The 27996-nt window shown below is 53.2% G+C and overlaps 2 protein-coding genes across 3 annotated transcripts; both read right to left on the bottom strand.

Annotated features, from left to right (window-relative positions):
- Positions 1-56: 56 nt before the first annotated feature.
- On the bottom strand, positions 57-7874 carry NRSN2 (neurensin 2). Of its 2 annotated transcripts, none has more exons than XM_019458892.2 (3): positions 7714-7874; positions 4239-4433; positions 57-1786 (listed from the first exon to the last, which is right to left on the bottom strand). In XM_019458892.2, the coding sequence occupies exons 2-3, from the start codon at positions 4425-4427 to the stop codon at positions 1361-1363; spliced, it is 615 nt and encodes a 204-aa protein (XP_019314437.2). In that variant the 5' UTR covers positions 4428-4433; positions 7714-7874; the 3' UTR covers positions 57-1360. The 2 variants fall into 2 exon arrangements, with proteins under 2 accessions (XP_019314437.2, XP_019314439.2); XM_019458894.2 differs by lacking the exon at positions 7714-7874 and adding an exon at positions 7556-7707.
- Positions 7875-19467: 11593 nt separating this feature from the next.
- On the bottom strand, positions 19468-22801 carry SOX12 (SRY-box transcription factor 12). Its single transcript, XM_019458884.2, has one exon. It carries the CDS (start codon positions 22305-22307, stop codon positions 21363-21365), a length of 945 nt encoding a protein of 314 aa, XP_019314429.1. The 5' UTR covers positions 22308-22801; the 3' UTR covers positions 19468-21362.
- Between the last annotated feature and the right edge of the window lie 5195 nt (positions 22802-27996).

The raw sequence follows: 27996 nt of genomic DNA, 5'->3' as shown, positions 1-27996 counted from the left end.
AACAGCCTTTTCTCCTCCTTACCCTTGTCCCAAGCTCAGGGAGAAAAGAAGCAAAGTCAGTATCCATCCCAGCTGTTTATTGAAAGGGAAGGCAACACGGAAGGGGTGGGCAGGATGGGGAAGGGGCGTGGGGCACCAGGGCAGTAGTGCCGGCCGGGTGGGGGAGAACGGAGGACCCTCCCGGGAGACCCCCTCCAGGCTGGAGGTGCGACCGAGGGGGGAGGGTATGGGGCGGAGGCCATCGGCGCCTCTCTCCGGCTGTCTTGGAGCTCCCTCTAGTGGTGAGAATGGAGATGATGCGTCTGGCCAGGGAGGCTGCAGGACGGAGGTGCTTGCTGAGGGCCCAGCAGGGCACATTTGTTACAGGGTGAGGTCAGGACCTGTGGGTAACCTGTGGGTGATGGTTTCTAGATGAGTGGATTTTCAGCGGCAAAGACATCCCAGTTCTCCTGACCCCTGGCTCTTATAAACCATTTAAACGCATGTCCAAATCATCTTCTGAGCCACCAGGGACCATCAAGCCTCCAGCCAGGCTCTCTGGGCCCAAACTGTCCCCCAACCCTTGAGGCCCCCTGGAAGCCAGGAAGGTGTCCAGCAGGTCCCCTGTTCCATATGTGTAGAACAAGAGCTGGCCCAGGAGGAGGCTGAAGATGTGGGTCCTAATTCCTGCAGACTGCCAGCCTCCCCCAGTCACCTCATCTGTAAACTGGGGCTAATAATAGCCCACGATGGGGGGGGGGGGGGAATGAGGGGCTCTGATGCCAAAATGGACGTCGAAAACGTTCTGAAGGAGGTGACTGTTTTCGCACCATCCTGGAGAAGTCCAAGTGGGGGTTTTTGACCCATCCTCAGGCATCCTGGGGCAGCTGACAGATGAAGGGTTTAGGGAAAGAGGATGACCCTACCACCTTTCCCCCCAACATTGCCTATGGAGAGTAATGCTTTTATCTGGGTAGAATAGGAAAGTCATGGAACTCCAGAATCTGAGCCAATCCCCTCATAGTACATAGACAGGAACTGATGGTCTGCAAGGGTAAGGGGTTTGCCCAAGGTCAGAGTAGAGTAAGGATAGATTAAGGGGGATGTTTTCTACTCCTGAAGGGCCTTGAAAAGGAGGGAAGTTTGGGGAGGACTTGGGGAAAGTTGGCATCTTGGATGAGTTGGGGCCCAATCCCTGGGAAGGGGCACTGGGATCTGAGCTCCAGCCTCTCTGACCTGGAGCTGGATCTTATGGGGGCATAAGTGAAAGGGACCTGCTTCTCAAGGAGAAGTTAGGGACACAGTTGGAGGGCAGGGTGTGATGGGACAGAGGAATGGTCCAGACCCCAGGTCTGGCTCCCCCTCTAGCCTTGTGGGCAGCTCAAGAGTCCCTCTTGGGCTGGATGGTCTGCACAGAGGATTGCCCAAAGGGGCTGGCAGGTGGTGAAAACCAAGACTGGCCATTGGCATCGCGGAAGATGGGGGACAGCTGTTGCTCTGGCTCGTCCCCGAAGATCTCCACGTGGCCATCAGCTTCGGCGTCCAAGGGTTCTGCCTTGGTGTCCTGGCTCAGCCAGCCGGCCACAGCCCAAACCAGGCAAATGGCCAGCAGGATCCCAGCTGCCACGCAGAGTACCGTGCCTGCCAAACGGCAGGTGCCCAGGGCCTGGTTGTAATCGGCTGCCCGCTGATCCAGCACCAGGAATTCCCCCTCTCCGATGCCCTCCAGCTTGGGGGGCACTGCGTAGCCAGTGGTCAGGGCCGCCACACCCAGCAACAGAAGAAGGGTCCCCGTAGACAGGCTGATCTGGAGAGAGGCAGACAGATTGGAAGGTAGTCAGGGTCAGTGGGGGGCCCCAAGGTGATCCCAAGTGGACTTAAAGGTAACTCCTTGGTCTAACCTTAGAGATGGGAATCACAGGGGAGTCACAGAACATACCTTCTAGGACCTAACTGATGAGGGGCACAAGATATCATGTTCTGTTGGGAATCTTGAGACCCCTTGATCAATGTCCTTCCCGACTCCCACTTAGGAACCACTTAGTAGGTTTCTCCTGCCCACCTTGAGTTTCCCGCCATCATTATTTAGGCCCCATCTCTTCTCTCTGTCCCATCTACCCCCATCTCTCTGTTGGGATAACTCCTACACATCCCCCAGATCTCATCTCAAACCTCACCTCCTCAGGGAAGCCTTCCAGGATGCTCCTGGAGTGGGTCACGTCCCCTGCTTTGGATTCATACAAACACTGCACGTTTGTTCTTCAGTGCACTCACCTTGGTGCACACTTGAACATCTACTTTCTTGCCCATTTATTTATTTTCTACACTTTATTTATGTTGAGAGAGGGAGCACACACGCTCAAGAATGAGTGGGGGAGGGGCAGACAAGAGAGAGAGAGAGAGGCCCAAGCAGGCTTCGTGCTCAGCACAGAATCTAGACTCAGGGCTTGATCTCACAAACCGTGAGATCATGATGTCAGCTGAAATCAAGAGCTGGACACTTAACCAACTGAGCCCCCCAGATGCCCCTTGCACATGTACTTTTGTTACCGTGTAAGCGATGTCTGCCTGCCCCGCTGGAAAGAGGGCCCGGGGAGCTATGACAACAGACACTGTCTGTTTTGGGTCACGCGGTGTCTTCCTAGCATGGTGCCGGTAAAGAGCAGGAGCTGAGGGAATGTTTGCAGAATGACTAAACGAAGCACTGCTAGGAGCTTCTAGAGAACAGGGACCGCATCTTAAATTCTCTGTGCACAAGAGCCTCGCTCCCTGCCCGGGAATTAGAAGATGCTCAAAATTTTAAGCTACGGACTCACTTTTCTTTTGCTCTTCTCTGATCACCCCAGGCACTGACAGTATCTCCTCTCCTGGCACCCTCTGATCCTTTGGCCTGGGGTTGTGCATTCACTGTAGATAGCTTGACACTTTGCCTCCCCCCCTGGAGAGAAGCCATTTGAAAGCAGAGGGAAAGGGACCCCTGCCTCGGTCTCTGTACAGTATTTAGCAAAGAGCTACGCCCAGGGTAGGCACTCAGCTTACTGCCATCTCCACACTTTTCCCCACACTGTGTGCCCTGACTGACCTCTCTCCCTGGTTGTTAGAGACACCGATTGTTTCCCCCCTGTCTTCCCCGGCCTGGCAACAGTACCCCAATATATCACTGTGAAACCACAGTAGGATTTAACTGAGATGAACCCCAGTTCATGCCAGTCAGTATCTACTTTCCCTGTGGCCATAGCGATCAGTTGAGAGACGGGCAAGTGACCCAGTCAGAGCCAACGCAATGCTTGACAGGACTTCCGGAAATGAAAAGCATTGTTTTTGTTTTTGTTTCTGAAGGAAAGGCTGGAGGAAATTCTGATTTCCCGTGGGTAGTGTGGAGGGAAACCCAGTGGGTCAGCAAGGTAGCAGCTACCTGGGGATCCTGAAACCTAGCAGGGGCCACCTGGATGGGGGCGCCAAGGGGAGCCTAAAGACTAAGAGAAATCTTGAGTCCTCGGGGTGCCGGTTTGCACTGCTGGATGGAACCTTACCTGAAGTTGCTCCACCTCTGGTCTACTGTTTAAATCCATTTGAGGTGTGTGTGTGTGTGTGTGTGTGTGTGTGTGTGTTTTCAAGATTTTATTTTATTTTATTTTATTAATTTTTTTTTAACGTTTACTTATTTTTGAGACAGAGAGAGACAGAGCATGAACGGGGGAGGGGCAGAGAGAGAGGGAGACACAGAATTGGAAGCAGGCTCCAGGCTCTGAGCCGTCAGCCCAGAGCCCGACGCGGGGCTCGAACTCACGGACCGTGAGATCGTGACCTGAGCTGAAGTCGGACGCTTAACCGACTGAGCCACCCAGGCGCCCCTTAAGATTTTATTTTTAAGTAATCTCTACACCCAGTGTGGGGCTCAAACCTACAACCCAAAGATCAAGAGCTGCACGCTCTACCGGCTGAGCCGGCCAGGCGCCCCAAATTTGTATGGTGTTGGATGACTTATCAACAGTAGCCATTTGGCAATTTTTTTTTAAGTAGGCTCCACACTCAAGGTGGGGCTTGAACTCATGACCCTGAGGTCAAGAGTCGCATGCTCTACCGACTGAGCCAGGCAGGCACCCCTCCCCCCAGTTGGGTGTTTGTTGCTGTTGTTGTTTGTTGCACAAGCAAGACGCCTATATCTGCTATATCATCCCTCTCCTTTCTATCCACTGATCCCATGTCCTCTCTGCAGTCACAGGAAATCACATGAGTTGCTCCTCCTCTGGCCTTACCTTCCAGCATAGTGAGGGCCAGGGTCGGCGGGGACACAGGACAGGAGGCCCCTCAGGGTCATCGCTGAGGGCCATACCTGCACAGTCTTCATAGAAAAGGTGCAGATAGGAGCGGACCCCATACCATTTACCGTCTTCCACGTTGGGGCCGCGGCTACAGCCACAGGAACGGTCACAGTTTGGCATCATGGATCTCTGTGGAGGAAGCAAGGTGCAGTGGGCAGAGGGCCCATTGAAACCCTCCCAGGCCCCCTGAATCTTTGTACCTCCTCCGCTCTTCCTCCCATTTTAGATAACCCACACTCATAACACAGTCCGGCTTTCTAGATGCTGGTTTGTCTTTCCCCACGTACACTGTGAATGAGCCAATGCGCAGGAACACTGAGCCCAGTGCTTGACAATTGTAGGCGCCAACAAATTGTACTTGTTTAGTCTGGAAGCCACCCAGTGGCTGGCACTGTGGGTTCGGGAGCCTGACTGACTGGGTTGGAATCCCAGATCCACCACTTCCTGGCTGTGTGACTTTAGACAAATGCTTCCACCTCTCCAAACCTCGGTTTCCTCATCTGTAAAGCAAGGCTGATAATCACACCCGCTTCACACTGTATCTGAGGCCAAGGAATGGCAGCTGTTGCAGTTACTATTCCTGTAATTTCTTCATTATTATTTTTAATCCTAAACTTTTTGAGCTTCATATCTGGAGTAAGAAGTTCTCATCCCTATCTCCCCTCAAAATCTTTCCCGTTTTCAGGGTACTCTTGGGGGTGACTGTCATGGCTGACACTTTGCCCAATCAGGCCGAGCTCCCAAGGTGCAAGGCTCTAAAAAAAAAAAAAATCCCTCCCCAGGGCTGCCCCTCACAAAGCAACAGCCTCCAAGTCCCAGGAAATCTTGACTCCAGACATGGTGAAAGCCAGGGGCCCTCTGAGGCTCAAGGGTTGTTAGATTTCTAGGGAAACCTATCTACGAGCCCCTCTTTTTTTTTTAAATTTTTTTTAATGTTTATTTATTTTTGAGACAGAGAGAGAGAGAGCATGAACGGGGGAGGGTCAGAGAGAGAGAGGGAGACACAGAATCAGAAGCAGGCTCCAGGCTCTGAGCTGTCAGCACAGAACCCGACGCGGGGCTCGAACTCACGGACCGTGAGATCACGACCTGACCCGAAGTCGGATGCTCAACCGACTGAGCCACCCAGGCGCCCCGAGCCCCTCTTTTTTAATAAGACGTTTTTATTGAGGTGTAATTGACATATAACATCATATTAGTTTCAGGTGTACAGCATAATGATTTGGTATTTGTAATGATCGCCATAAGTCTAGTTAACATCTGTTACCATGCGTAGTTACCAATAAATTTCTTTCCTTGTAATGAGAACCTTTAAGAGCAACTCTCTCAGCAACTTTCAAATATGCAGCACAGCATTATTAACTGCAGTCACCATGCTGTACATCATGTCCTCGTAACTTACTTGTTTTCTAACTGGAGTTTGTACCTTTGACCACCTTCACCCGTTTTGCCCCCCCTGCACCCCCCACCCCTCCTCTGGCAACCGCTAATCTTAAGAATCTCTCTTTTCACAGATGGAGACCCTGAGGACTGAGTCACGGAAAGTACTTGCGTATGCACACACGGAGAGGACTAAAACCAAAGTGGGGAATGGGGAGAGGGGTGGTTTGGGGGAAAGAGGGGTTTGTGAGGGGGACGGACTGGGCTCCTGCACCAACACCCCTTAACAGCTTCAAACAAAATAAAGCAAGGCATTTCTACTGAAAGATAAGATAATTTCTAGCCCTCCTCCCCCTCAATTTCCAATCAATGTGGCCTTCAGTTTCCTGCATAGAGAGACTCACCAGCACACACATACACAGTACAGACAGGCGCGCGCGCGCGCACACACACACACACACACACACACACACACATCAGAGACGCACAGATTGACGCACAGACACACAGCAACACGGATACACAAACATGGCAGAAACATACCCCGCAGGCACACATACACCACATAGAGACACGCACAGGACACAGAAACAGACACACAGACACCCACATTCAAAGACACGCCACAGACAAACAACACACAAAGACACGCAGAGCGTAAGCGTGTGTTGGGGCGATTCTTGGAGTCCCCAGGGATCCACACAAGCGCCAGATGGGCTCTTCTCAAGGCCTGTCTATAAATCGCGGTTCTTCACCATCCTCACTCAAAACTCGGGGAAAAGGAAGAAAAGGAAAGGGCACAATTTTTTTTCTTTGGACAGAGGATGGGAAAAGGCATAGACCAAAAACGAAAGACGGAGGAAGAGGGCGAGTGGTCCCTGGAGAGAACAGGAATCTCCCTAAGAGGTGGGGGGCGGGGTTCCCAGGGGGTGTGGCCAGCGAGGGACCCTCCCCCCGGCCGCGGCTCTCTGGAGGCCCCGGGTAGAGGGGGATGCATGGGGGCCAGAGGGGCAGTCAGAGTCAAAGCGGCGACTATTAAAAGACCCTAGGGGAAGGGGCAGGGAGGGGACGCCCCGAGGGGACGCCCCGGAATTGTTGGTCTGGATTAGCTCCTCCCCTGCAACTCTCACGGCCCCTCTCCCCCAAATACACCTAATCACTCAATCTTGCTGGCAATGGGGAAGGAAGGTGACCTTGGCGCTGTCTCCCCGGCGGCCTGGCCCCTCCTCCTCCCCTGCCGAGGTTGCGGGGAGGGGGTCGGGCGGTCAGGGGGAGGGAGAGGGAGGATGCTCGGGACACCGCGCGGATACCCGGGACGTGGGTTGCCATAGGAAACGCTGGGGAGGTGTCCCTAGGCGGGAGGAGGGAGGAGCTCGGCGAGGGGGGGGAGCGGGAAGAGGAGGGGGCTGCAGAGTCCGAGGGGGGAGACTGCGGCGGAGGCCGGCGGAGGGAGGCGTACGCGAGAGTGACAAGCGGGACGGCCTGAAGATGGATGGAATCTCTCGCCGGCACGGCCTCGCTCAGTTCTCCTTCCCAGACCCCCAGACCCGCCCGCCTCAGTGTCCGGCGCAGCCCAGGCTGGGAGTAGGGGCTCCCTCCTGGGGGGCGAGGCCAGCGAAATCCGGCCAGTTCCTCCCCTCTCTCCACCGCACCACTGTTTCTGACCGGACCACCGGTTCCCTGGGCGAGATTAACTGCATCCTTTCTCCCAGGGGGAAACCGAGGCACGGAGGGGTGGGGATGGGTTTTAGGAGAGAGGTGGCTACGGGTCTTGTCCTCTGAAGCCTCCTCCCATCCTCTCAGCCCTGAGGGGTCTCTGGGCGAGGCGGCTGGTGAGACCTCTGCCCCCTGCTGCTTCTCTGGGACCTCACCTCCTAAAGCCCGAGGCAACGCCGAGGCTTGGGCGCCGCCGTCCCGTCCGGGGCTGGACGTGGCCGTGCTGGGGATGCGGGCGGGGGTGGGGTTCCCCGGAACCCGGGAGAAGGCGGAGTGGGGGGTCGGGCCCCGCGCGGAGCAGGGCTGAGCTCACCTCTCTGCCTGCGGTCTCCGCGGAGCGGGAGCCGGAGCGAGAGAGCCGAGCCGAAGCTGGTTCTGTCGGCGCCTGCGCCGCAGTCGGGGGCGGGGGTGACACGAGGGTGGGAGGGGGGCGCCCGCCCCACGGCCTGGCTCTGCAGATGGCGCACCCCTGCAGGATGGAGAGCCCCTGTCTCTTTCCAGAGTTCCCTTCTCTCTCTGAGACCCCAGACCCCTCGCGGAAACCCCCAGGCCTCCCTGGAACCCACCCCCTCCCGCAGCCCCTGAAACTCCACATCTGACTCTCCATCACTCCCTCAATCTCCCATCCCTCTGCCTGAAGACCCTCGCCTTCGCTGAGCCCTCACTTCCTCCTTGTAGCCTCACTCCCCTCTCTGGGTCTCCGTCCCCTGCATGGAGCCCCTAAGCCAGTAGACAAACGCTCCTCTTGCAGAGCCCTCCCCCCCTTCTCCAGAGACTCCAGCTCTCTCTCTCTCTCAGCCCTCACCCATGGCTGAGCCCCATCTCGCTCTCAGGAGCCCCCTACCTCTCCCTGGGGCCCTCACCTCTCACTGAGTCCCCTATCCTCTCTCCACTCTCTTTTCCTCTTTGAGCCCCTGTCCCTTGCTAAGGATCAGCCCCTCTCATCTTGAGAAGGGAGCTGGGGTTGGGGAGAAGGGGTTGGGAGAGAAGCTTCATGTCTCCTCTGGAAGGAGCCAATGAGATGGCCTCCCTTGTTCTTGCTTCTAACCTACTGCGAGTTCCACCCTGGGCAGCGCGTGCCTATGGCCCATCTCTCTGGACAGCCAGGCCTTGGCAATTGTGTCTGCTTCATTCCTTGTCACGTGCCCACAGCCTTGGTTTTGTCCCACACTTGCTGCTGTGTGCTCTTAGGAAAGTCACCGCACTGCTCTGAGCTTCTTCAGGCACCATTGCACAAACATGCCTTCATGCCTTGAGCATGCATTCTATCTCTCCATGTGCTGGGGGCAGGGACACAGGGATGAATGAACTCTGCGAGATGAGGCCAGATCTTTTTCGTTCATTGCTGTATCCCAGAGCCTCACGTATTGCTTGGCATTGAGTAGGCAGCTCAACAAACATTCACTGAACACAGACTAGTAATAGTAACAAATATATGCTGCTTGTTATGTGTGAAGGGCTTGTCTAAGTGCTTTACAGGTACTACTTAGTCTAACTATGTGTGTGTGTGAGAGACAGAGGCAGGCAGACAGACAGATGGACAGAGACAGGAAGTCCTGGAGCCCCAAACTAAAGGCCTCAAAGAGTGACAGGAGGTGAAGCTGAAGAAGCATTGGAAACGACCTGTGCCGGTTTTAAAACATGGCAACAAATTCTTTAGCACTTCTCCCATGGAGGGCTGGGGTCCACGTACCCTCTGTTAGTATCTTGGGTGAGCTGATGACTGCCTGGGACAAGTGAGGCTCTGACTCCCAAGGCTAGGACATAAAAGAACATGCAGGGGGGCGCCTGGGTGGCTTAGTGGGTTTGGGCATCTGACTTTGGCTCAGGTCATGATCTCGCGGTTCTTGAGTTCGAGCCTCGCGTCAGGCTCTGCGCTGACAACTCAGAGCCTGGAACCTGCTTCGGATTCTGGGTCTCCCTCTTTCTCTGCCCCTCCCCTGCTCATGCTGTCTCTGTCTCTCAAAAATAAATAAACATTAAAAAAAAAAAAAAGGACGTGCACTTCCCCTGGAACTCTAGCTCTTGGAGACGAGAGGAGACATGCAAGAAGTCTGTTTACCTTGAGGCTGCCATGCTGTGAGGAAGCCAAAACCACATGGAGAGCCCACGTGAAGCAACCATTCCCAGCGGACCTTGCTCTTTCAGTCATTCCAGTTCAGGCATCAGATAAGTGAGTGAAGAAGCAACCAGATGATTCCAGTCCACAGCTGTTCAAGTCAGTTTCAGCTCCGATGGTAGTGGAGAGGGCTCTGGAAGTTCTGGAGGCAACAGGAAGGGATGAGGTCAAGCGTACAGGAGGATAGGCTGGCCTTGAGCCAGCACAGGAAGGATCCAGTATTCTCTGAGACCGGGGGAAAGGAGAGAGGGTGGCCACTGAGAAGAGATACAAGGTAGCGGTTGTGAGTTGAACTCTGGAGTCTTTCAGGTCCAGGTTTGAATCTTGGTTCTGCCACTTGGTACTCCCATGATTTAACGGCTCTGAGCCTCAGTTTCCCTGACCGTAAAATAGAGGTAATATTAGTAGTTGCCTTTCAGAAGAGTTGTAAGAGTGAAATGAGGTGTTCATATAAGACCCTTAGTGTAGCACCTGGACCAGAGTAATAACTCAACAAATTGTCCCTAATACTAGTATGGTCACCTTAGTTTATAGGTGACAAGGGTAGGAAGTTGAGTGACGACATCTGATAAATCGAATGCTCTGGAGAAAAACAAGAAACATCATCCACTAAGAGGAAGGTTTATGGGTGGCTCAGTCAGTTAAGCGGTTAAGTGTCTGACTCTTGATTCTGGCTCAGGTCAGGATCTCGCGGCTCATGGGTTCAAGCGCCATGTTGGGTTGTGCGCTGACAGTGTGGAGCCTGCTTGGGATTCTCTCTCTCCCTCTCTCTCTCGGCCCCACCCCTCCTTGCATTCTCTAAGCAAACAAACAAAGAAACAAACAAACTTAAAAAAAAAAAAGAAAAGAAAGAGGAAGGTTTTAGGAGTACCGGATGGCTCGGTCAGTGGAACATACGACTCTTGGATCTTGGAGTTGATCTTAGTTACTTTAAATTTTTTAAACAGTCACATGTGGCTAGTGGCCATCATATTGGACAGTCAGGTGTCGGTGGGACAAACTTGCTGCCAAACTTGATCGTGGGGTAGTGAGTTTGAGCCCCATGTTGGGTTTAGAGGTTACTTAAAAAATAAAATACGAAATAAAAAGGAAGTTTTAGTTCAACAGGAGGCTTAAAAAGGGTGGTGAACCAGCCACGAAAGGCCATATATTGTATGTTTCCATATATATGAAATACCCAGAGTCCGAAAATCCAGAGACAGAGAACAGATTAGTGGTTCCTAGAGGCTAGGGGAAGGGAGGAATGGAGAGTGACTGCTTAATGGGTTTCCTTTCAGAGTGATAGAAATATTCTAGAACGAGATAGCGGTGATGGATGCACAACATCGTGCATGTACTATCATTAGGGAGAAATTTTATGTTATGTATGTTTTACCACAATTTTTAAAGGGTGGTAAAGATTTGGAATGATCAGTAATAATGATGGTGTTGGTGGGGACGGATATCACTTACTGAGCATTTACTATGTGCCAGGGTAATTTATCTTCTCAGCAACCTTATGACGCCACTTGCCTGAGGTCATTCAGTCACAATGTGGCAGAATCTGAATTTGCTCTGATGGCTCTGAGGCCACGATCTGTAGAAGCCACAGCGTGCACGGCTGTGACTTTCTTCAGCAGTGTCAGGAGACCTGGGAATGAAGAAAGAGGCTGCTGGTACCCCAGCTCCTGGGGTAGGTCCTCCTGGACAGGTGGGGCAGAAGATGCAGGGGTTCCAGACAGAGGAGCTCAGTGAGGTCCAAAAATAGGTGGATGGGAAGAAAGGGAGTCTGAGGTCAGAGTGTGGGATATTGTAGTCAAAGACTTTAGATGTAGAACCCGGTAAGAGGTGAGAAGGTTCACTAAGCCAGTGCTATCCAATAGAAGTTTCTGCAAAGAAGGGAATGTCCTAGATCTGTGCTGCCTGAACAGGCCATATTTAGCTATTAAGCATTTGCAATGGGGCTAGTGTGACTGATGAATTGAATTTTATTTAACCTTATTTATTTAAATGTTTATTTTTGAGAGAGAGAGAGAAGTGGGGGAGGGGCAGAGAGAGAGGGGGACACATGATCTGGAGCAGGCTCTGTGCTGACAGCAGAGAGCCCGATGTGGGGCTCCAATTCATGAGCTGTGAGATCATGACCTGGGCTGAAGTCGGATGCTTAACCAACTGAGCCACCCCAGCACCCCTATATTTATTTATTTATTTGGAAGTACGATTTACACCCAACGTGGGGCTTGAACTCACGACCTTGACATCAAGAGTCACACGCTCTACCGACTGAGCCCCCCAGGTGCCCCCTAACCTTAAGTACTTTTTTTTTTTTAATTTTTAAGTTTATTTATTTTGAGAGAGGCAGAGACAGCACGAGTGGGGGAAGGGCAGAGAGAGAGAGAGGGAGAGAGAGAATCTCAAGCAGGCTCCCAGCAGCCAGCGCGGAGCCCGATGTGGGGCTTGAACTCATGAAACCATGAGATCGTGACCCAAGCTGAAACCAAGTGCCGGTCGCTTAACCGACTGAGCCACCCAAGCGCCCCAACCTTAATTACCTTAAATTTAAGTTTGAATAGTCACATGTGGCTAGTGGCCACCTTATTGGACAGTCAGGTGTCAGTGGGACAAACTTGCTGCCAGGGCCCTACATTGGGCATGGCTGCCATCTCAGACTTCCATCATCTATCCCTTTTCACCTAGTGCTTCTGCCCTGCCCCCCTATTGGGTCCCTTCTCTACACTGTAGCCACAAGGATCCTTTTTTTTTTTTTTTTTTAATTTTTTTTTAACGTTTATTTATTTTTGAGACAGAGAGAGACAGAGCATGAACGGGGGAGGGGCAGAGAGAGGGAGACACAGAATCTGAAACAGGCTCCAGGCTCTGAGCCATCAGCTCAGAGCCCGACGCGGGGCTCGAACTCACAGACCGCGAGATCGTGACCTGAGCTGAAGTCGGACGCTTAACTGACTGAGCCACCCAGGCGCCCCACAAGGATCCTTAAAGCATGAGTCAGATTCTCATAGGGGAGTCTCATTCCCTGCCCCAAACCCTGTACTGACATCTCATCTTACTCAGGGTAAGAGGGAGAAAACTGGTGGAATAAAGGTGGCCACGAACTCTCTGTCCCTTTGCCCTTCAAGAGCTGGAGTTTATTTCTCTTCAGAGCTGGCCCTGGTGACTGCTTCAACCAACCCAATGTGGTGGGAGCAATGTCGTGCCTGTTCTGGACTTAGCTTTCAAGAAGACCAGCTTCTTCTTCTCCCTCTTGGGACACTCCCTTCTGGAAAGCTCCTTCTTGGACTCCAGTCCCCACGCTGAAGACGCCCAAGCCACATGGAGAGGCCACACGCTGGTGCTCCTGCTGGCACCCCAGACAAACTCCCAGCCCGCAGCTAACACCAAACACCACACTGAATGAACAGCATCGTGTAAGTGAGTCATCTTAGACGTGTAAGCCCACTCGAGCCCCCAGATGACATCGTGTGAGCGGAATTATCCCATTGAATCCCGTAAACCCACAGTATCTTGAGAGAGAATAAAACAGTGTTGGGCCATTAAGTTGACAGACGGTCTGTTACGCAGCAATGACTATGCCAAACCAGTTCTTACTAGGACCTACGGTTGCCCCTCCCCCACAACCTTACCTACCTCCTTGATCTCATCTTCTTCCGTTCCCTCACTCACTACTCCAGCCACACTGGCATCCTTGCTATTCCTAGAATGAGCCAAGCACATCAGGCAAACTCCTATCTCAAGGCTTCAGAGCCTTTGTACTTGTTTGTTTCTCTGTCTTGACTGATCTTTCTCCAGATATCTGCATGACTAGCTTCTGGCTTTATTCAGATCTCTGCTCATATGTCACCTTGTCAAAGAGGTTTTATTTAAACACTGTCGTAGGGACATGGACTGCTCACCAAATTTCCGTGTGCTTCACATATATTTCCCAGTTCCCTTGAAGTTAGACAAAGCCATGTGATTAGCTCTGGCCAATGAGACCCAGGTCTCCAAAGAGATCCTTGGCCGCAGAATTTCTTGGAGGAGAAAGAGCAGAACTTAGCATTCATTTAGTTAACAGGAAACCTTGAAAACAACCGAGGGTGAGAAACTGGGTTGCTAAGAAACCTTCTAGAATGGGGGAGACGGTTGGCATCCATTGCTAGGCAACCTAAAAGAAGCTAGACAGGCAGGTTTGGGTTGCGAGCAGCTTTCCCCCTCCTTTTCATAGTCTCCCTGATCACCAGACTGGATATGCTCTTAGACACTTCTGCTCCAACCCCCTAACTGAATAGATAGGGAAAATAAGGCCTCAAAAGGCAAGATGATTAGCCCAGATTCCCCCCGGTTTCTCAACGAGAGCAAAGACAAATGGCATAGGAGGGCATCGTCATGGGGAGTGACCTGGCATGGCTGAGGCAGAGTTTTAGGGTAGAGCTGATAGCTGAGGAAGAGTCTATAAAACAATAAGGAAGTCAACTGTGAAAGGCCTTGAATGCCAGGCCAAGAATCTTAGACTTGATCCTGAGGGTAATGGGGAGTCACTGAATGGTTTTCAGCCGTGGTCCCATGTGTTTTCCAAAGACCCCCTCGGGCTGCAGTGTGGAGACCCAGGACAAAGTCTCAGTGCCCTCAAGGCCCTTCATGCTCTTGTCAGTCTGTCTCCTCTCTCGCCACCGCCCCCTCCAGCCAGCCACAGCCAACTCCCTCCCATGTCACCTTCTTTCGCGGAGCCTTTCCCCTTGCGGTTGCTGGTGTCTAGAAAGCTTTTTCCTTCACCTGAATCCGCTTAATCTTATCGTTCTAGTTATAATTGCTACAGACCAAACTGCCCCCCAAACTTAGTATAGTAGTGGGAATAACCACCGTTCCATTATGTCCGTGGACTCTGTGGGTCAGGAATTTAGACAAGGTAAGAGGGGATGGCTTGTCTCTGCTCCATGGTGGCTGGGCCTCAGCTGGGAAGACACTGCTTCAGCTGGGAGTGACTTAAATGACTATGGGCTAGAATCACCTGGAGGCTTCTTCACTCGTCTGGCGCCTGGGCAGGTGCCCTTGTCACCTGGAGCACCTGCATGGAGTCTCTCCATAGGTTTTGGGCTTCTTCACTGCATGACGACCTTAGGGGTGTTGGACTTCTAATATACTCTTTTTTTTTTTTTAACGTTTTATTTATTTTTGAGACAGAGAGAGAGACAGAGCATGAACGGGGGAGGGGCAGAGAGAGAGGGAGACACAGAATCTGAAACAGGCTCCAGGCTCTGAGCTGTCAGCACAGAGCCCGACGCGGGGCTTGAACTCACGGACCGCGAGATCATGACCTGAGCCGAAGTCAGACGCTTAACCGACTGAGCCACCCAGGCGCCCCAGGGGTGTTGGACTTCTTAGGTGGTGGTTCAGTGTAGAAACCTACAGCATCTTTCTGCTACATCTTATTGGTTATAAGTGGATCACGAAGGCCAGTCCAGACTCAAGAGGCAGGAAATTTATGGAAGGAATGTCAAAGAACTTGTAGCCATGTTCTAAAATGGCAACAACGTACTGAGGGGTGAGTTACAGCTTAAGCATCGCCTTCTCCGTGAAGTGACCTGACGCGCCCTGCTCCATGTCTGGATTAAGTGCCTCCTGTGTTCCCCACCACCCCCCACCCCCCCTGCTGCCAGCCCCACTGTCCATCTCCAACAATGCATTTCCAGCCCTCTGTTTATGCGTCTTTCTCCTCCTCAGGACTGTGAGTTCAGTAAGGACAGACCATGTCTGGTTTTTTTCACCTTTGTACACCCAGCACAGAGCCTGGTAAAAGCAGACCCATGATGAATGTTTGTTGAATGGGTGAGCGAATGAGTGATTGAGGCAAGACGGTGATTGAGGCAAAGGAGAAAGCAAGGATGGGGCGGGGGGCGGGGATCATGAGGGTGGCCATTGAAAAGGTGAGAAGTGATAGGACACAGGACACACTTTGGAAGTGTAGTCAACAGGGATGAGGGATATGAAGCTATGGGGGAAAAAAGGAGCCCAGGATCACCAATAGATTGTTGGCCTTTTAGTCTTTTTTTTTTTTTTTTAATTTTTTTTTTTAACGTTTATTTATTTTTGAAACAGAGAGAGACAGAGCATGAACGGGGGAGGGGCAGAGAGAGAGGGAGACACAGAATCTGAAACAGGCTCCAGGCTCTGAGCCATCAGCCCAGAGCCCGACGCGGGGCTCGAACTCATGGACCGCGAGATCGTGACCTGAGCTGAAGTCGGACGCTTAACCGACTGAGCCACCCAGGCGCCCCAGCCTTTTAGTCTTTTAGCCAACAAAGATGTGGGTGCAGAGCAGGCTTGGGAGGACCATGGAAACCAGAATTCAGGTTTAGCTATGCCAAGTTTGAGGTGCCAATTAAATACCCCGGTGGAGATGATAAGAAGGCAGCTAGACATAAGAGTCTGGCAGCAGCAGGATGGAGATTCGGGCTTGAGAATCCACAGCTATAGTAAGTAGAATTCCAAGATAGCCTCAAGATTCCCACCTGCTGGTGTGGATGCCCAACAAAACCAGTTCCTCTCTGTATGGGTGAGACCAGGGAGCACGATGTATGTCATTCAGGCGATTAGGTTACATTATGTGACAAAGGGGAAGGGATTTTGCAGAAGTGAGGTCCCCAATTAGTTGATTTTTAATTCATCAAAAGAGATTTTCCTGGGTGGGCCCAATCTAATCAAGTGAGTCATTTGTTTATTTTTTTAATGTTTATTTATTTTTGAGAGAAACAAAGTGTGAGCAGGGGCGGGGCAGAGAGAGAGAGCGAGAGCGAGAGCAAGAGAGAGAGAGAGAGAGAGAGAGGATCTGAAGTGGGCTCTATGCTCATAGCAGAGAGCCCGATGCTGGGCTCAAACTCATGAACCGTGAGATGACCTGAGCCAAAGTCGATGCCCGACCAACTGAACCACCCAGGCGCCCCTCAAGCGAGCCCTTTAAAAGAGAGCCTTCCCTTAAAATTAAAATAAGTAACTACATAAATAAAAAGAAAAGAGAGCCTTTCCTGGAATGTCTGGCTGATTCAGTCGGTAGAGCATATGACTCTTGATTTTGGGGGCATGAGGTCATGAGTTCCAGCCCCGTGTTGGATGCAGAAATTACTTTAAAAATGAATGAGTGAGTGAATGAATGAATGAATGAATGAAGAAGATCCTTCCCTGGACCAAGCAACTAGAAGCTGCAAGAAGATTCTCTTCGCTGTCCTTGGCAAAATAAGGTGCCACTCTGTGACAGCACCTGGGAAGACAGAAACTGTGAGTGGCCCTTACAATAATGGCACCAGCTGACAGCCCAGAAGAACACAGGGACTTTGACCCCAGGGAACTGAACTCTGCCCACCACCAGGTGAATCCGGAAGCAGACGCTGAGTTCCGTAAAGGAATGCAGCCCCAGCCAACACCTTGACGCAGCCCTGTGAGATTCTGAGCAGAGAGCCCGGCTAAGCCTTGCCCGGCCCACAGAGACTCAAACAATAAATGCATGTTGTTTTAGGCTGTTTGTGGCACTTTGTTACCCAGCAATAGATGACTAACCCATCAACATACAGGTGTTTTTAAAACCTTGGAACCAAGATGGTGCAAATAGCCCAGGCCTGGGACCCTACAGAGATGAGTCAATGACGGCGTGAACAGAGACTGGAGGGGGACACACCCCGCCCCTCACCCTCGAATGCTTCTTACTCCTTCCAGCCTCTAGGTGTCTCCAGAGTCCGCATAAGCAGGTCTCTCCCCACCTCTTACAGGTCAGAATCCATTTCCTTCTGAAATGGAAAGACCCAGATAACATAACAATAAATGGTCTCCCGTAACAATAAGCGGGCCCCTCCCCAACTTTGTGTCTGGGAACTAAGGCCTGCAAAGGAGCCTTGCCCAAGGTCCCACAGAGATCTAGGACTATCCCCCCCCCCGCCAGGCGCTCGACCCGCCCCCACATTCCCAAGGGCAAAAAGACAGACAACCTCCCTGTTTCCAGCTTTCACTAGGGGAGAGATCCGGGGTGACTGGTAGGCTGAGACTGCAGTTTCTAATCGATCCCAACTGGAAAGGGTGCAGCCTTGAGGTTGGGGCTGCCGGTGTGTGTGGAGAAGGGAAGGAACCCCTCCCAGGGACGGAGCCAGCAGAAAGTGCCCAGCTGTGGTTATAGGGCCAGTGGCCCAAGCCCCGCTGTCCAGCCCCTGGCACCCTTCGTTGCAGATTGAGTTTCCCCCGAAGCAGACACGGAGACGGGAGTCTGGGGTGCAAGAGATTTATTAGGGATATAAACACCTGTGAAAAGAAGAGGGAGGAAGCAAGGTTGGGTACGGGAGGTCGAACTGCGCTGCAGGCCTGGCAAAACCTCGGCCACCCCCGGGGGCCCTGGGTGAGTGTCCGGAGGGGTGGGTGGTGCAAGTACTGCCTGTCAGCGTGTCCCCACACTGGACAGGAATGGCCAGGCGTTTCTACCTGATCCCCCTGGGCCACCAGACACGGGCTGCCCTAGGGCTAGTGGATCTTGGCAGCTGGAGGCCATCCGCTGACCAGATTCCTCACAGCCAGGGAAGTGCTCCTTAAAAGGGGTTCAAGGGTGACACCCATCTCTATCTTCCTCAACTTCTCAACTCTTCCTGGAGGGATTTTTTTTTTTTTTTTTCCCATCTTGCTTTCAATCAGAGGCTGAGCCAGAGGACTGGAATTCTTGCACCTCCCCCAACCAGACACCCCCTTTCTGTACGCACCCAGCCCTCCCAAACCTGCTATCGTCCTCTTTTAACGCGTCTATGTGTACCCCAGTCCCCAAATACCCTCTCTCGATGAGGTCTGCACACTTGGCCTTCGTTCTTACAGGGGACACAGGCTCTGTCCAACCTCAGGAATCCACTGGACCTGGCAGTGGAGGCACTGGGGGGGGGGGGGGAGGGGGACAGAGTTTGAAAAGGCTTTCCTCGGTTTCCAAAACACGCTGGTAAGAATCTCAAGGACAGGAATCGCTGTGGCTTCTGTTGCTTCTCTTTTAGTCATTCAATAAATCTACACTGCAGGCCAATGACGGGCCGGCTCTGGGACCAACCCCGCCAGCCCAGGCCCTGCGCTGACAGCCTAACGCCATCTGTGGATTCAAACAGGGAAGGAGAGGCAGCACCCTGACATGACACTCCGCCAGGGCAGAGAACCAAGATGCGGGGCCCTGACTTTGACCTTGGCCGCTTGCAGGCCCTCCTGCAGGTTGCTGCACCACCCTGACCCCGTTTCCTCTTCTGGACAAATGGAGTAATATATTTCAGGGGGCACCTTGTTAAATGCTGCTCACCTCGAACTTCATTTCACCCTGAAGAAGGTACTGTTATCATTTTCATGTTATTCATATTGAGAGAAGAGTCAGGGTGAAGTGAATTTGCTCAAGGTCACACAGATGCTCAGTGGTGGTGGTGCTGGGGCTTTTGAGCCCAGACGATGTGGCCCGACCCTTCTTAATTCTCATGAAGGGCAGGGTCAAACGGGCCCCCTGGGGCCAGGGATGCCTGCGACACTTGTTTCATTTGGTCCACGAGGATTTAAAGAGAGTCGTGTCAAAAAAATGAAACAAATAAAAATAAATAAATAAAGATAACGGAGTCAGCTTTCATTTTGTAGTTGAGATGTTCACAGAAACATCCAGATTTCTACCTTCTCTTGAAAAACCAGGCCACCGTGGGTTGCCTTCCCACAAGGTCACAACTGGCGGGAGGAGAGCAGCTGTCCCCGCAGAGTGTCTACCCAGACTCTCTCATGGACATTACCTGCCTGGCCCTGTGGGGAATGAATGTGTCACCCTTAATCAAGACCAGGGAGTCCTGAGACAGAGGGAGACAGAGGCCTAAAGGGGCCAGGTGCCTTGCCCAGCGACCCCCAGCTCTTTCTGCACATGGACTTCAATCTGGCAAACTGTCTGGGGGAGAGTTGAGGAAAGGCACAGACATGTAGAACCACAGGGCAAGGTCGGGGCAAATACACTTTATTCAGTCCTGGCATCAGACTGGCGAAGTCCTGCTGTGGGTGCCAGTGCCCCAGATCGGGGGACCCCTCCCCTCAGCTACTAGACTAGTTCTCCAAGACCACAGACAGTGACATCTCTTCACTCACATGACGTTTTCTGGGTTTTTTTCATTGTCTTTTTGTTGTTGTTGTTTTTCTTAAAAAAAAAAAAAAAGAGAGAGAGAGAGAGAAAGAGAGAAAGAGAAAGACAGAGAGAGAGCGCGAGAAAGGCCCAGAGCCGGAGCACCAAGCTTAAAGGAGGCAGCTGGTGGCTTTGTCAGCGACGGGAACGCGTGGGGCAGAGACCTGCAGAGACCCTGGGCAGGGGTCCAGGAGGACTCTGGGACCGTTTGTTCCTGAGATTTGTGTGTGTGAATGAGAGTGTGTGCACACCCAGGAGGATGAACACACGCCGGTGAGATACAGGTAGTGAGGGCAAAAGGGGGTATGGGGAGGCCGGAGGGGCGGGACTTGAGCGGAGAGTTGGGGAGCAAGAGGGGGAATTTGGGGCAGGGGTCCCCGAGGGCACCTCGAACCGGACACAACCTCCTCCGACAGCAGCGCTATCCAGATTTTTCACACGGAAAAACAGGCGCAAACGGCACACCTCCACTACTCTGCCCCTCCCTTCGGTGTCACTGGCCCAGTCGATGGTCTCAAGCCAGCTGTTCAAAAGTGGGTCTCTTCTTGTCACTCCGTCTGCTCTCATGCCTCAGTCTCAACACCCCCGCCCCCGTACCAACGTGCCTCAGCTTCTCCCACTGAATACGGTCACTGTGGGCACAGGACTTGAGTGATAGAAAAGGGCGGTGGGCTTAAGGGAGGAGTCCAGGCTGGGAGTGTGCCTTAACGTGAAGGGGCACTTGGGATGGGGGTGGAGAGCAGCAAGGCCCTTGTCCCCAAATAGACTGATAATTGCCTTGGTTCAGAGCTTTCTTGGGCGGTCCTCTCGTGGTGCAGTTCCAGATGAAGACCCTATTCCCAATTCCCGGATGGGGGAAAGAAAAGGCAAGTTTCTGGGTGCCAAGGTAGACTGTGGAGGCAGTCTAGCGGTGTGTGTCTAGCAGGCGGGAGGGTGCACGTCAGTCTGGGTAACCCCGCAAGGAAAAGGGGTTATGCCACTTAGGGAGAGTTCCAAGCGCCAAACCCAACCCTTCCGGGCCAGCTAGTCTCTTTCTCCCCTTTCCTAGTGCTCCTCCCATTAAGGCAGAGACGCCCCGTCGGGTTGAAAGGAAGCCGCGGCTCCCGGATCAAAAGATTTCTTAGGATCGCTCAATGCCCGCCCCACTTCTTCCCGGAGCGGGCCACAGAGGCTTGCGGTTCAACTGGGACCGGCCCCCTCCTCCTAAGAAGCATTAAGCATGCGCGAGAAGGGGGCGGGCCCCAGCGCTCGGGGGAGGGGAGCGAAGGGGTTTGGGAGGAGCGCGCGGTGCCGCCCAGCCGCAGCGCCCCCCTAAACCAGAGAGGAGGCGGGCTGGGCGAAGGCGGAGGGATCGGGAGCAAGGGCAGGGGCGTGTCCTCCGGCCACGAGGAGGGGCGTGTGCGAGGTGGGGGGAGGGGTGCAGGTCTGTAGGAGTGGACGGGAGGTGTAACGGAGGGGGGCTGGCTGCTGGTGGCTGTGCGGGAGGGGGCAAGACGGGGCGGGGCTTGGATGTCAGGGAAAGAGTGGGGGTTGGGCTGCCTTGGGGTGTGTCTGCGGGGGAGGGGCATGTCTGGGTTTGAGGGGGATGGGCACGTCTGGGAGGGGGGAGGCTGCGCGGGAGATGGGGTGCCAGCCTCGGCCTCCGAGGGGCCCCAATACCTGATTCCTGTATGTAAACAGCTGGTTTGGGGGCGTGCGCGCCCCGCTGACGGTGGGCTCAGTAGGTGAAAACCAGGTCGGCGATGCTAGACGGGCGCCAGTCCCCCGCGATCATCTCGGTAACTTCGGGGGTGCAGTAGTCCGGGAACTCGAAATGCGACGTGCCCGAGGGGGGCGGCAGGTCCGGGTCGCGGTCCAGGGCGCTGCAGTCCAGGCCGGCGGGGCCGGGGGGCAGTCTGGACAGAAAGCCCAGCGGCTCCTCCCCCGACGCCACCGTCTCCTCTTCGCCTTCCTCCACCGCCGCCGCCTCCTCCTCTTCTTCCTCTGGCTCCTCGTCCTCCGACGGAGTGGGGGAGGCGGCGGTGACAGCCGCCCCCTCGCCCGACGGCCCCTGGGCGCGCTCCGCGGGTCCCCGGGCAGCCCGCCCCGCTGGGACCATCCTCCACAGCTCCCTCCCTGGGGTCTCGACCAGGCGCACTTCCAGCAGCTCCTCGTCGTCGTCCTCGTCGTCGTCCTCGGGCGCCGCCGCGCTGCCCCCCAAAGGCCCGCCCGCTGCTCGGCGGCCCCCGCGGCCAGGCAGCTGCGGCCCGGGCTTGAGCCGGCTGCCGCCACCACCGCCGCCGGGGGGGCGGGGCCGCGCCTTGGCGGGCGCCCCCTTGCTCTTTTTGCGCGGCCGGTACTTGTAGTCCGGGTAATCCGCCATGTGCTTGAGGCGCAGCCGCTCCGCCTCCCGCACAAACGGGATCTTCTCCGAGTCCTGCAGCAGCTGCCAGCGGCGGCCCAGGCGCTTGGAGATCTCGGCGTTGTGCATGTCGGGCCACTGGTCCATGATCTTCCGCCGCTCGTGCTGCGACCACACCATGAACGCGTTCATCGGTCTCTTAATGTGGCCGCTCGGCGTCTTGCACCAGCCGGGCTCACGCGCCCCCTCCTCGGCCGGCCCGGGCCCCGGGGGCGGCGGCCCGCCGTCCCGCTTGGCCCTCGCGCCCCGCTGCTGCACCATCGCGCCTGGGCCCGGGGCCGCTAGACGCCGCCGGGGGCCGTCCGCATCCTCCGCGGCTGGGGGTGGGGGAGGAGGCAGCAGCGACGGAGGGGCGGCCCCGCCCCGCAGCTCGGCCCGGCCCCCGCGAGCTGGGGAGCGAGGAGCTGGGCGCTCGGGCCCAACGGACGGCGGGGGGAGAAGGTCAGCGGCGCGGTCTCAGGCGGGCTCGGCGCGCCCCCGCCGCCTCCGGCAAGTTGCGCCCAGCCGCACGCTGCACATTGTTTTGCGGGGGCGGAGGAATCGCACCCTCCGGCCCCCGCGGGCTCTCCTCTCAGTCTCCTGCTCCGCCGCGGCCCGCGCGCGCCGCTCCCCGCCCCGCCGCCTTCCAGTGTCTTTCTCCCCGCGCGGCCCCGCCGGCGCGCGCGCCACCCCTCCCCCTCGCCGTCTGCGGGCCGCTGCGGCGCGCGCGGGGCCGCCCCGTGTAAACACCGAGGTGCCCGCTTGGGCTGCGGCCGGGCCACGCCTCGCGCTCAGGCGGCGCGTCACCCGTTGCTGGGCAGAGAAGCTGGTATTTGCATCTCCCAATCGCTGGCTGCCGGGGCGGGGCGGAGCTCGGGCTGCGGGGCTGGGCGGTCTCGCTGGGTTGGAGGGTGTCGGATGAGGTTGGTTTCTTTTCTTAGGCTGGGGACTGGAAGGAGGGTGGGGGAACGCGGAGCGTGCTTCCCATCTGCCTCCGAAAGCTCCCGCCCCACGTTGCCTTTGAAATTTTAGCTTATTCTGTGACACCTGCCGCCAGGTGGGACATCCGCCCCCTCCTCTTTCAGGAGCGTCTTTCTGCACAGTCCCAGGACAATGTGGGGGCACTCAGGCTCGGGAAAGCTCAAGAGTACAGTGTCATCGTTTCAGAGATGTAGCCCCTGCCTACTACACATAGGGTCCAGCCACACAGAGGCTCGACAAATGCTTTGAACTCAATGAACGAAGCGCTTTCATATTATTTTAAACCTCGTTTGAAGCCCCACAGGAGTCCTGAGAAAGAAAGGAATAGGACGCCTATTTTCCGGATTCAGAACAAGAAAGACACGCAGACTAGTAAGGTTCGAATCCTAGGCTCGCAGTCCCTCCCTCTTCCCAGCTCAGCGCATCTCGCTGGAGCGAGTCGCTGGATCATCTCGCCTACCAGCCAAGGGTCCTGAGCAGGGCTGACTAACTGATTTTTCACAGTCCTCAGGCGAGGTTCGAGGATGCGTGAGTGTCCCATCCCCAGGTCCCAACCTACACAGCCACCCGCCGGGTGCGGACAAGGGCGCGACGCCCCTCCTGGGTCTGGAGAAGCGTGCGCGGGCACGGGGGCGGAGCCAGCGCGAGGGGCGTGTCCGCGACGCATGCTCTAGGCGCGTGGCGGGGAGGGGCTGCGCGCTCCCAGTTCACCACGTGTGAGCCGGCTCGGGAACCGCGGGCCCTGTGCTGCCCCCGAGGGAGGTCACCTTCACGGCGCCATGGGCCTGGGCGATGGGAGGGGGCGCGTAGGCCTCGCCCCTCAGGACTAGGAGCTGGGAGGGGTCGGGACGAGGTCCTCTAAAGTGTCTTTCTGCTGGGGCGTAGTGGGCACTGTCCGGGGCGGAGAGTGGAGAGCCTGGCGACAGACCTCACCCACCACTGGGCGGGTTGGAGCAGAGAGCCCAGTTGGAGGGTGTAGAGCAGGGAGGAAGGGCTGAGGTGCGGCTCCGCAGACGCGGGGGGCGGGGTGATGCTCTGGGTGCCCGGGAGGGAAATGGGAGCGTGTGGCCGGCGGGAGGGGGCGATTCTTAAAGGCACAGGGCGCTCGGAAGGAGAAGGCCGCGCTCCCGACCAAATGGTCCTTCCTCGGATTTACTGGACGCTGAGATTCGGAGCTTCCCTGAGTTTGAACCTTCAGAACTGGAGCCTGGCCTGTTCCATCCTCCATGGAGTCAGAATTACAGTATTCGTATCCCGATTCCTCCTCCTTGTCCTTGAAATGGAGGAAAAAACCATTTCTCCCTCATATGGTTGTTTTTTACAAGTTAAATGGGGATACTGGCTGTGAACAAATCTGACACCTAGTAAATGCGCAATAAATATTAGTTATCTGGGACTCTGGGCACCAACAACGTAGAGACACCAACATAATTTTTTAAAATTGGCGAGGTGGGGATGGGTTTATTTCAAAAAGGGCATCCGGGCACTTGGTGGGGGGGGGGGGGGGTGCACAGTTAGTTAAGCTACTGACTTGATTTTGGCTCAGGTCGTGACCTCCGGGTTCCTGAGGTCCAGCCCTGGGTAGGACGCTGCACTGACAGCACGGAGCCCGCTTCTCTCTCTCTCTCTCTCTCTCTCTGCCCACCCCGTGCTCATGCTCTCTCTCAAAGAAACATTAAAAAAAAAAAAAAAGTGTGCAAGTGCACTGCAATCAATTTTAGAATATTTTCATCAACCCCCAAGGAAATTCTGTGCTTGTTTTCCATATCTCCACCTCTGTCTCAATGGATTTGCTGCACCATTTTATATTCCTACCAGCATGTGTGAGGGATGCAATGTCTCCTTACTCTTACGTTTGAAAATACGGCTCTTAAAAATGTATTCTCTTGCCTCTAGCTTTGTCAAAAAGGTATCATGCTGTTATATATCCTGGTATTTACTTGCTCATTCAGTATTATAGTGCTAAGGTTCACCTAAAGTATTGCACGCGTATGGGGTTGGTTCATTTTCCACTGTGGGGATATGCTACAATTTTCCTATCTGTTGTCCTGTCCACGGACAGTTGGATTATTGCCAGGTTTTTGCTCTTATAAGGAGTGTTACTGTTAACAATCCTAGATGTGTCCCTGGAGTTCAAGTGCAGGGTCTCCAGAGTGTGTATCATGGAAAGTGTGATGGCTACATCTGAGGACGTGTGAATGCTAACTTTTACAAGGTAATGTTGTAAAACTGCCAACTTGCACCAATTTACTTTTTCACTAGGAGCAGAGAAGAGATTCTTTTCATCCACATCTTGTCCAAAGTTTGGTATTATCAAGCATCTTAATGTTTGCTTGCATTATTCTGTCTCATCATGATTTCTGTTTGCTTTGTGGCACTTACCACCTTCTGGAATTATTTTATTTGTTCACTCGGTTTTTGCCCATCTTCCCTCCACTAAAATGTAAGATCCACGAGGGCAGAGATTTTTGTCTGTTTTGTTTTATGGCTCTATCCCTAGGAGGGTGCCTAGCACATCATAAGTACTGATTAAATATTTATTGAGTGAATCAAAGTCAGTGTTCTATCAAGAGTACACTCAAATTCCTACAGGAGCCCAGAGAAGTAAAATTTTGAAAAAGAAAACCTAAAACTCAGATCCGCTGCTGAGATGCAGCCGTTATCAGTGCATACAGACTACCTTGAGTCCTTTCTAATGGGTGCCCCAGAGTCTAAATCTTGTAGGCCACGGGTGTTCAAGGTTGGGCTCACCACTGAGCTGTTCAGTGTAGACTGCAGTAGGAAGACAGTGAGTTTCTTGGAAAGATGCTGACCACCACTACCCAATGGTCCAGGCCACCATCACCTCTCATCGGGCACCTGTCCAGCCTCCTTTCTGGGCCCTGCACCCACCAGGTCTCCTTCCATTTCATTCTCTTTCCTGAAGCCAGAGCAATGGTATGTTTTACTCACAAATCTGATTGTGTATCTTCCCTTTTTAAAAACCTTCATTGGTTTCTTCATTACTTTCAAGATGAACACCAGGCTTTTATCGGCCCAGCAGGCTTGGTCTGACCCCTCCTCACCAATTTGACCTCCTCTCTTACTTTCTTTGTCCTGAGCCAGTTTCCAGCCACACTGGCCCTCCTCCCTTTGTGGAACAAGCTGGGCTGCCTCCCCACACAGGGTGTTGAGAAGTCCGTTCCCTCACCCTTCCAGCACTCCTACCTCTGTCTCCCTCCTTGTAGCCCTCCTAGCCCCATGTCCCTTGCCTTCAGTGCACCAGTGGCCTACCTGGCCCATGTGACACTTGGGATAGAGAACTTTTTAACACCTCTATCCTCTAAATGGCAGTATTTTCAATAACAGTTATAAAATATAATAAATAATATTAATGATAATGGCCAGAAAAGAAATGTAGATGGTGAAAATATTCTTTGAGCTTTTTATATGTAAGCATGTCAGCAAAAATAAACATGACAATACAAAAAAGGGAAAAGAGTATTGAATCGATAGTTTTCAGTTACATTAATATATTTCTTTGAAAAATAAAAGAAAATAAAGAACACACCTACATAGTCGTCTATTGCAATAATGATTATGTTATGTTACAGTTTAAAAACACGAAAATGCTTTAAAAATAACAATCAGGGGCACCTGGGTGGCTCAGTCAGTTAGGCATCCGACTCTTGATCTCAGCTCAGGTCTTGATCTCAGGGTCGTGAGTTCAAGCCCTGTGTTGGGCTCCATATTGGGCATGGAGCCTACTTAAAAAAAATTTTTTTTTAAAAAGATTCAATTTTAAGATTAAATATATTATTCAAGTTTGGTAAAACATAATTTTACCAGGGGCACCTGGCTGGCTCAGCCAGCAGAGCGTGAGACTCTTGATCTCACGGTTGTGAGTTTAAGCCCCATGTTGGGCAAGGAGCCTACTCAAAAAATGCCACCGAAAAAACCCACATAATTTTACCAAATGAAAATTATAATGTAATGTAATATAATATAGCATAATAATATAATTTTACTAAATAATAAAATCTGCAGTTACCACACAGCGATTCACTCTTTGTTTCCCTGTTTCAGCTTAAATACGAAAGCTTCAAGTGGTCACATAGGATGACAGAATTGAAGCAACTCAAGCTTCATAATCACTGTGCTATCATTGTTTATTTTGAATCTATTGTTTATTTTTTTTTTAATTTTTGTTTTTTTTTTAACGTTTATTTATTTTTGAGACAGAGACAGAGCATGAACAGGGGAGGGGCAGAGAGAGAGGGAGACACAGAATCGGAAGCAGGCTCCAGGCTCTGAGCCGTCAGCCCAGAGCCCGATGCCGGGCTCGAACTCGCGGACCGCGAGATCGTGACCTGAGCTGAAGTCGGACGCTTAACCGACTGAGCCACCCAGGCGCCCCTGAATCGTTTAAACAGAGACATATGTTGTACCAAAGGGGCTACAGACACAAGTGCTCAGGAAGCTAGCTGGAATAATTCTGTACTGTTACGAGCTTATTTTCAAAACTAACATGTGTAGCTGCATCTGACTCGGCATGTGTTAGGGGCTGACTGAACGGATAGTGCTCTGAATTAACTTCCTTGTAGAATATAATGTTTATGAGTGCACAAGTAATTAAAGTAGGCTGATTTGAAGCTTACAAATATATTATTAAGACTCCAGTTAGACCAACAAATTGATCTTCGGGGAGGAGTGTTTTACCACTGACAAGGTTTAGAAGGGTGGGCCCATGGAGGAGATAATAAAAGGCAGGCTGACTTTCAATCCGTTTTATTATTGTTTTTAAATTCTCTGCAGACGACACACCCTCTCGTTGCCTGCACAGCCCCACTTGGAATGCTACGGCAGAGCAGAAGCTCCATGAGATCAGAAGACCTGCCGAATTTCCACTCGCACCATTGTGTCCCCAGCACCTAGCAGATCTTGACAGAACAGAGACTCTGAATATCTGTTCAAATAAGGGAGGAAGGAGTCAACCCAGACACCATCATGC

Source organism: Panthera pardus, unplaced genomic scaffold (assembly GCF_024362965.1).
Source record: "Panthera pardus isolate Hobbes unplaced genomic scaffold, ASM2436296v1 HiC_scaffold_25, whole genome shotgun sequence".
Classification (NCBI taxonomy): Eukaryota; Metazoa; Chordata; class Mammalia; order Carnivora; family Felidae; genus Panthera; species Panthera pardus.
This window is presented reverse-complemented; position numbering and strand designations above follow the sequence as displayed.

Bases quoted from the DNA above. Each gene is read 5' to 3' on its own strand.
- NRSN2 (XM_019458892.2), bottom strand. From the start codon at position 4,427: ATGATGCCAAACTGTGACCGTTCCTGTGGCTGTAGCCGCGGCCCCAAC. The intron at 1,787-4,238 runs GTAAGGCCAGAG...GCCTCTCTCCAG, and splicing joins GGCCCTCACTATGCTGGAAG to ATCAGCCTGTCTACGGGGAC.
- SOX12 (XM_019458884.2), bottom strand. From the start codon at position 22,307: ATGGTGCAGCAGCGGGGCGCGAGGGCCAAGCGGGACGGCGGGCCGCCG.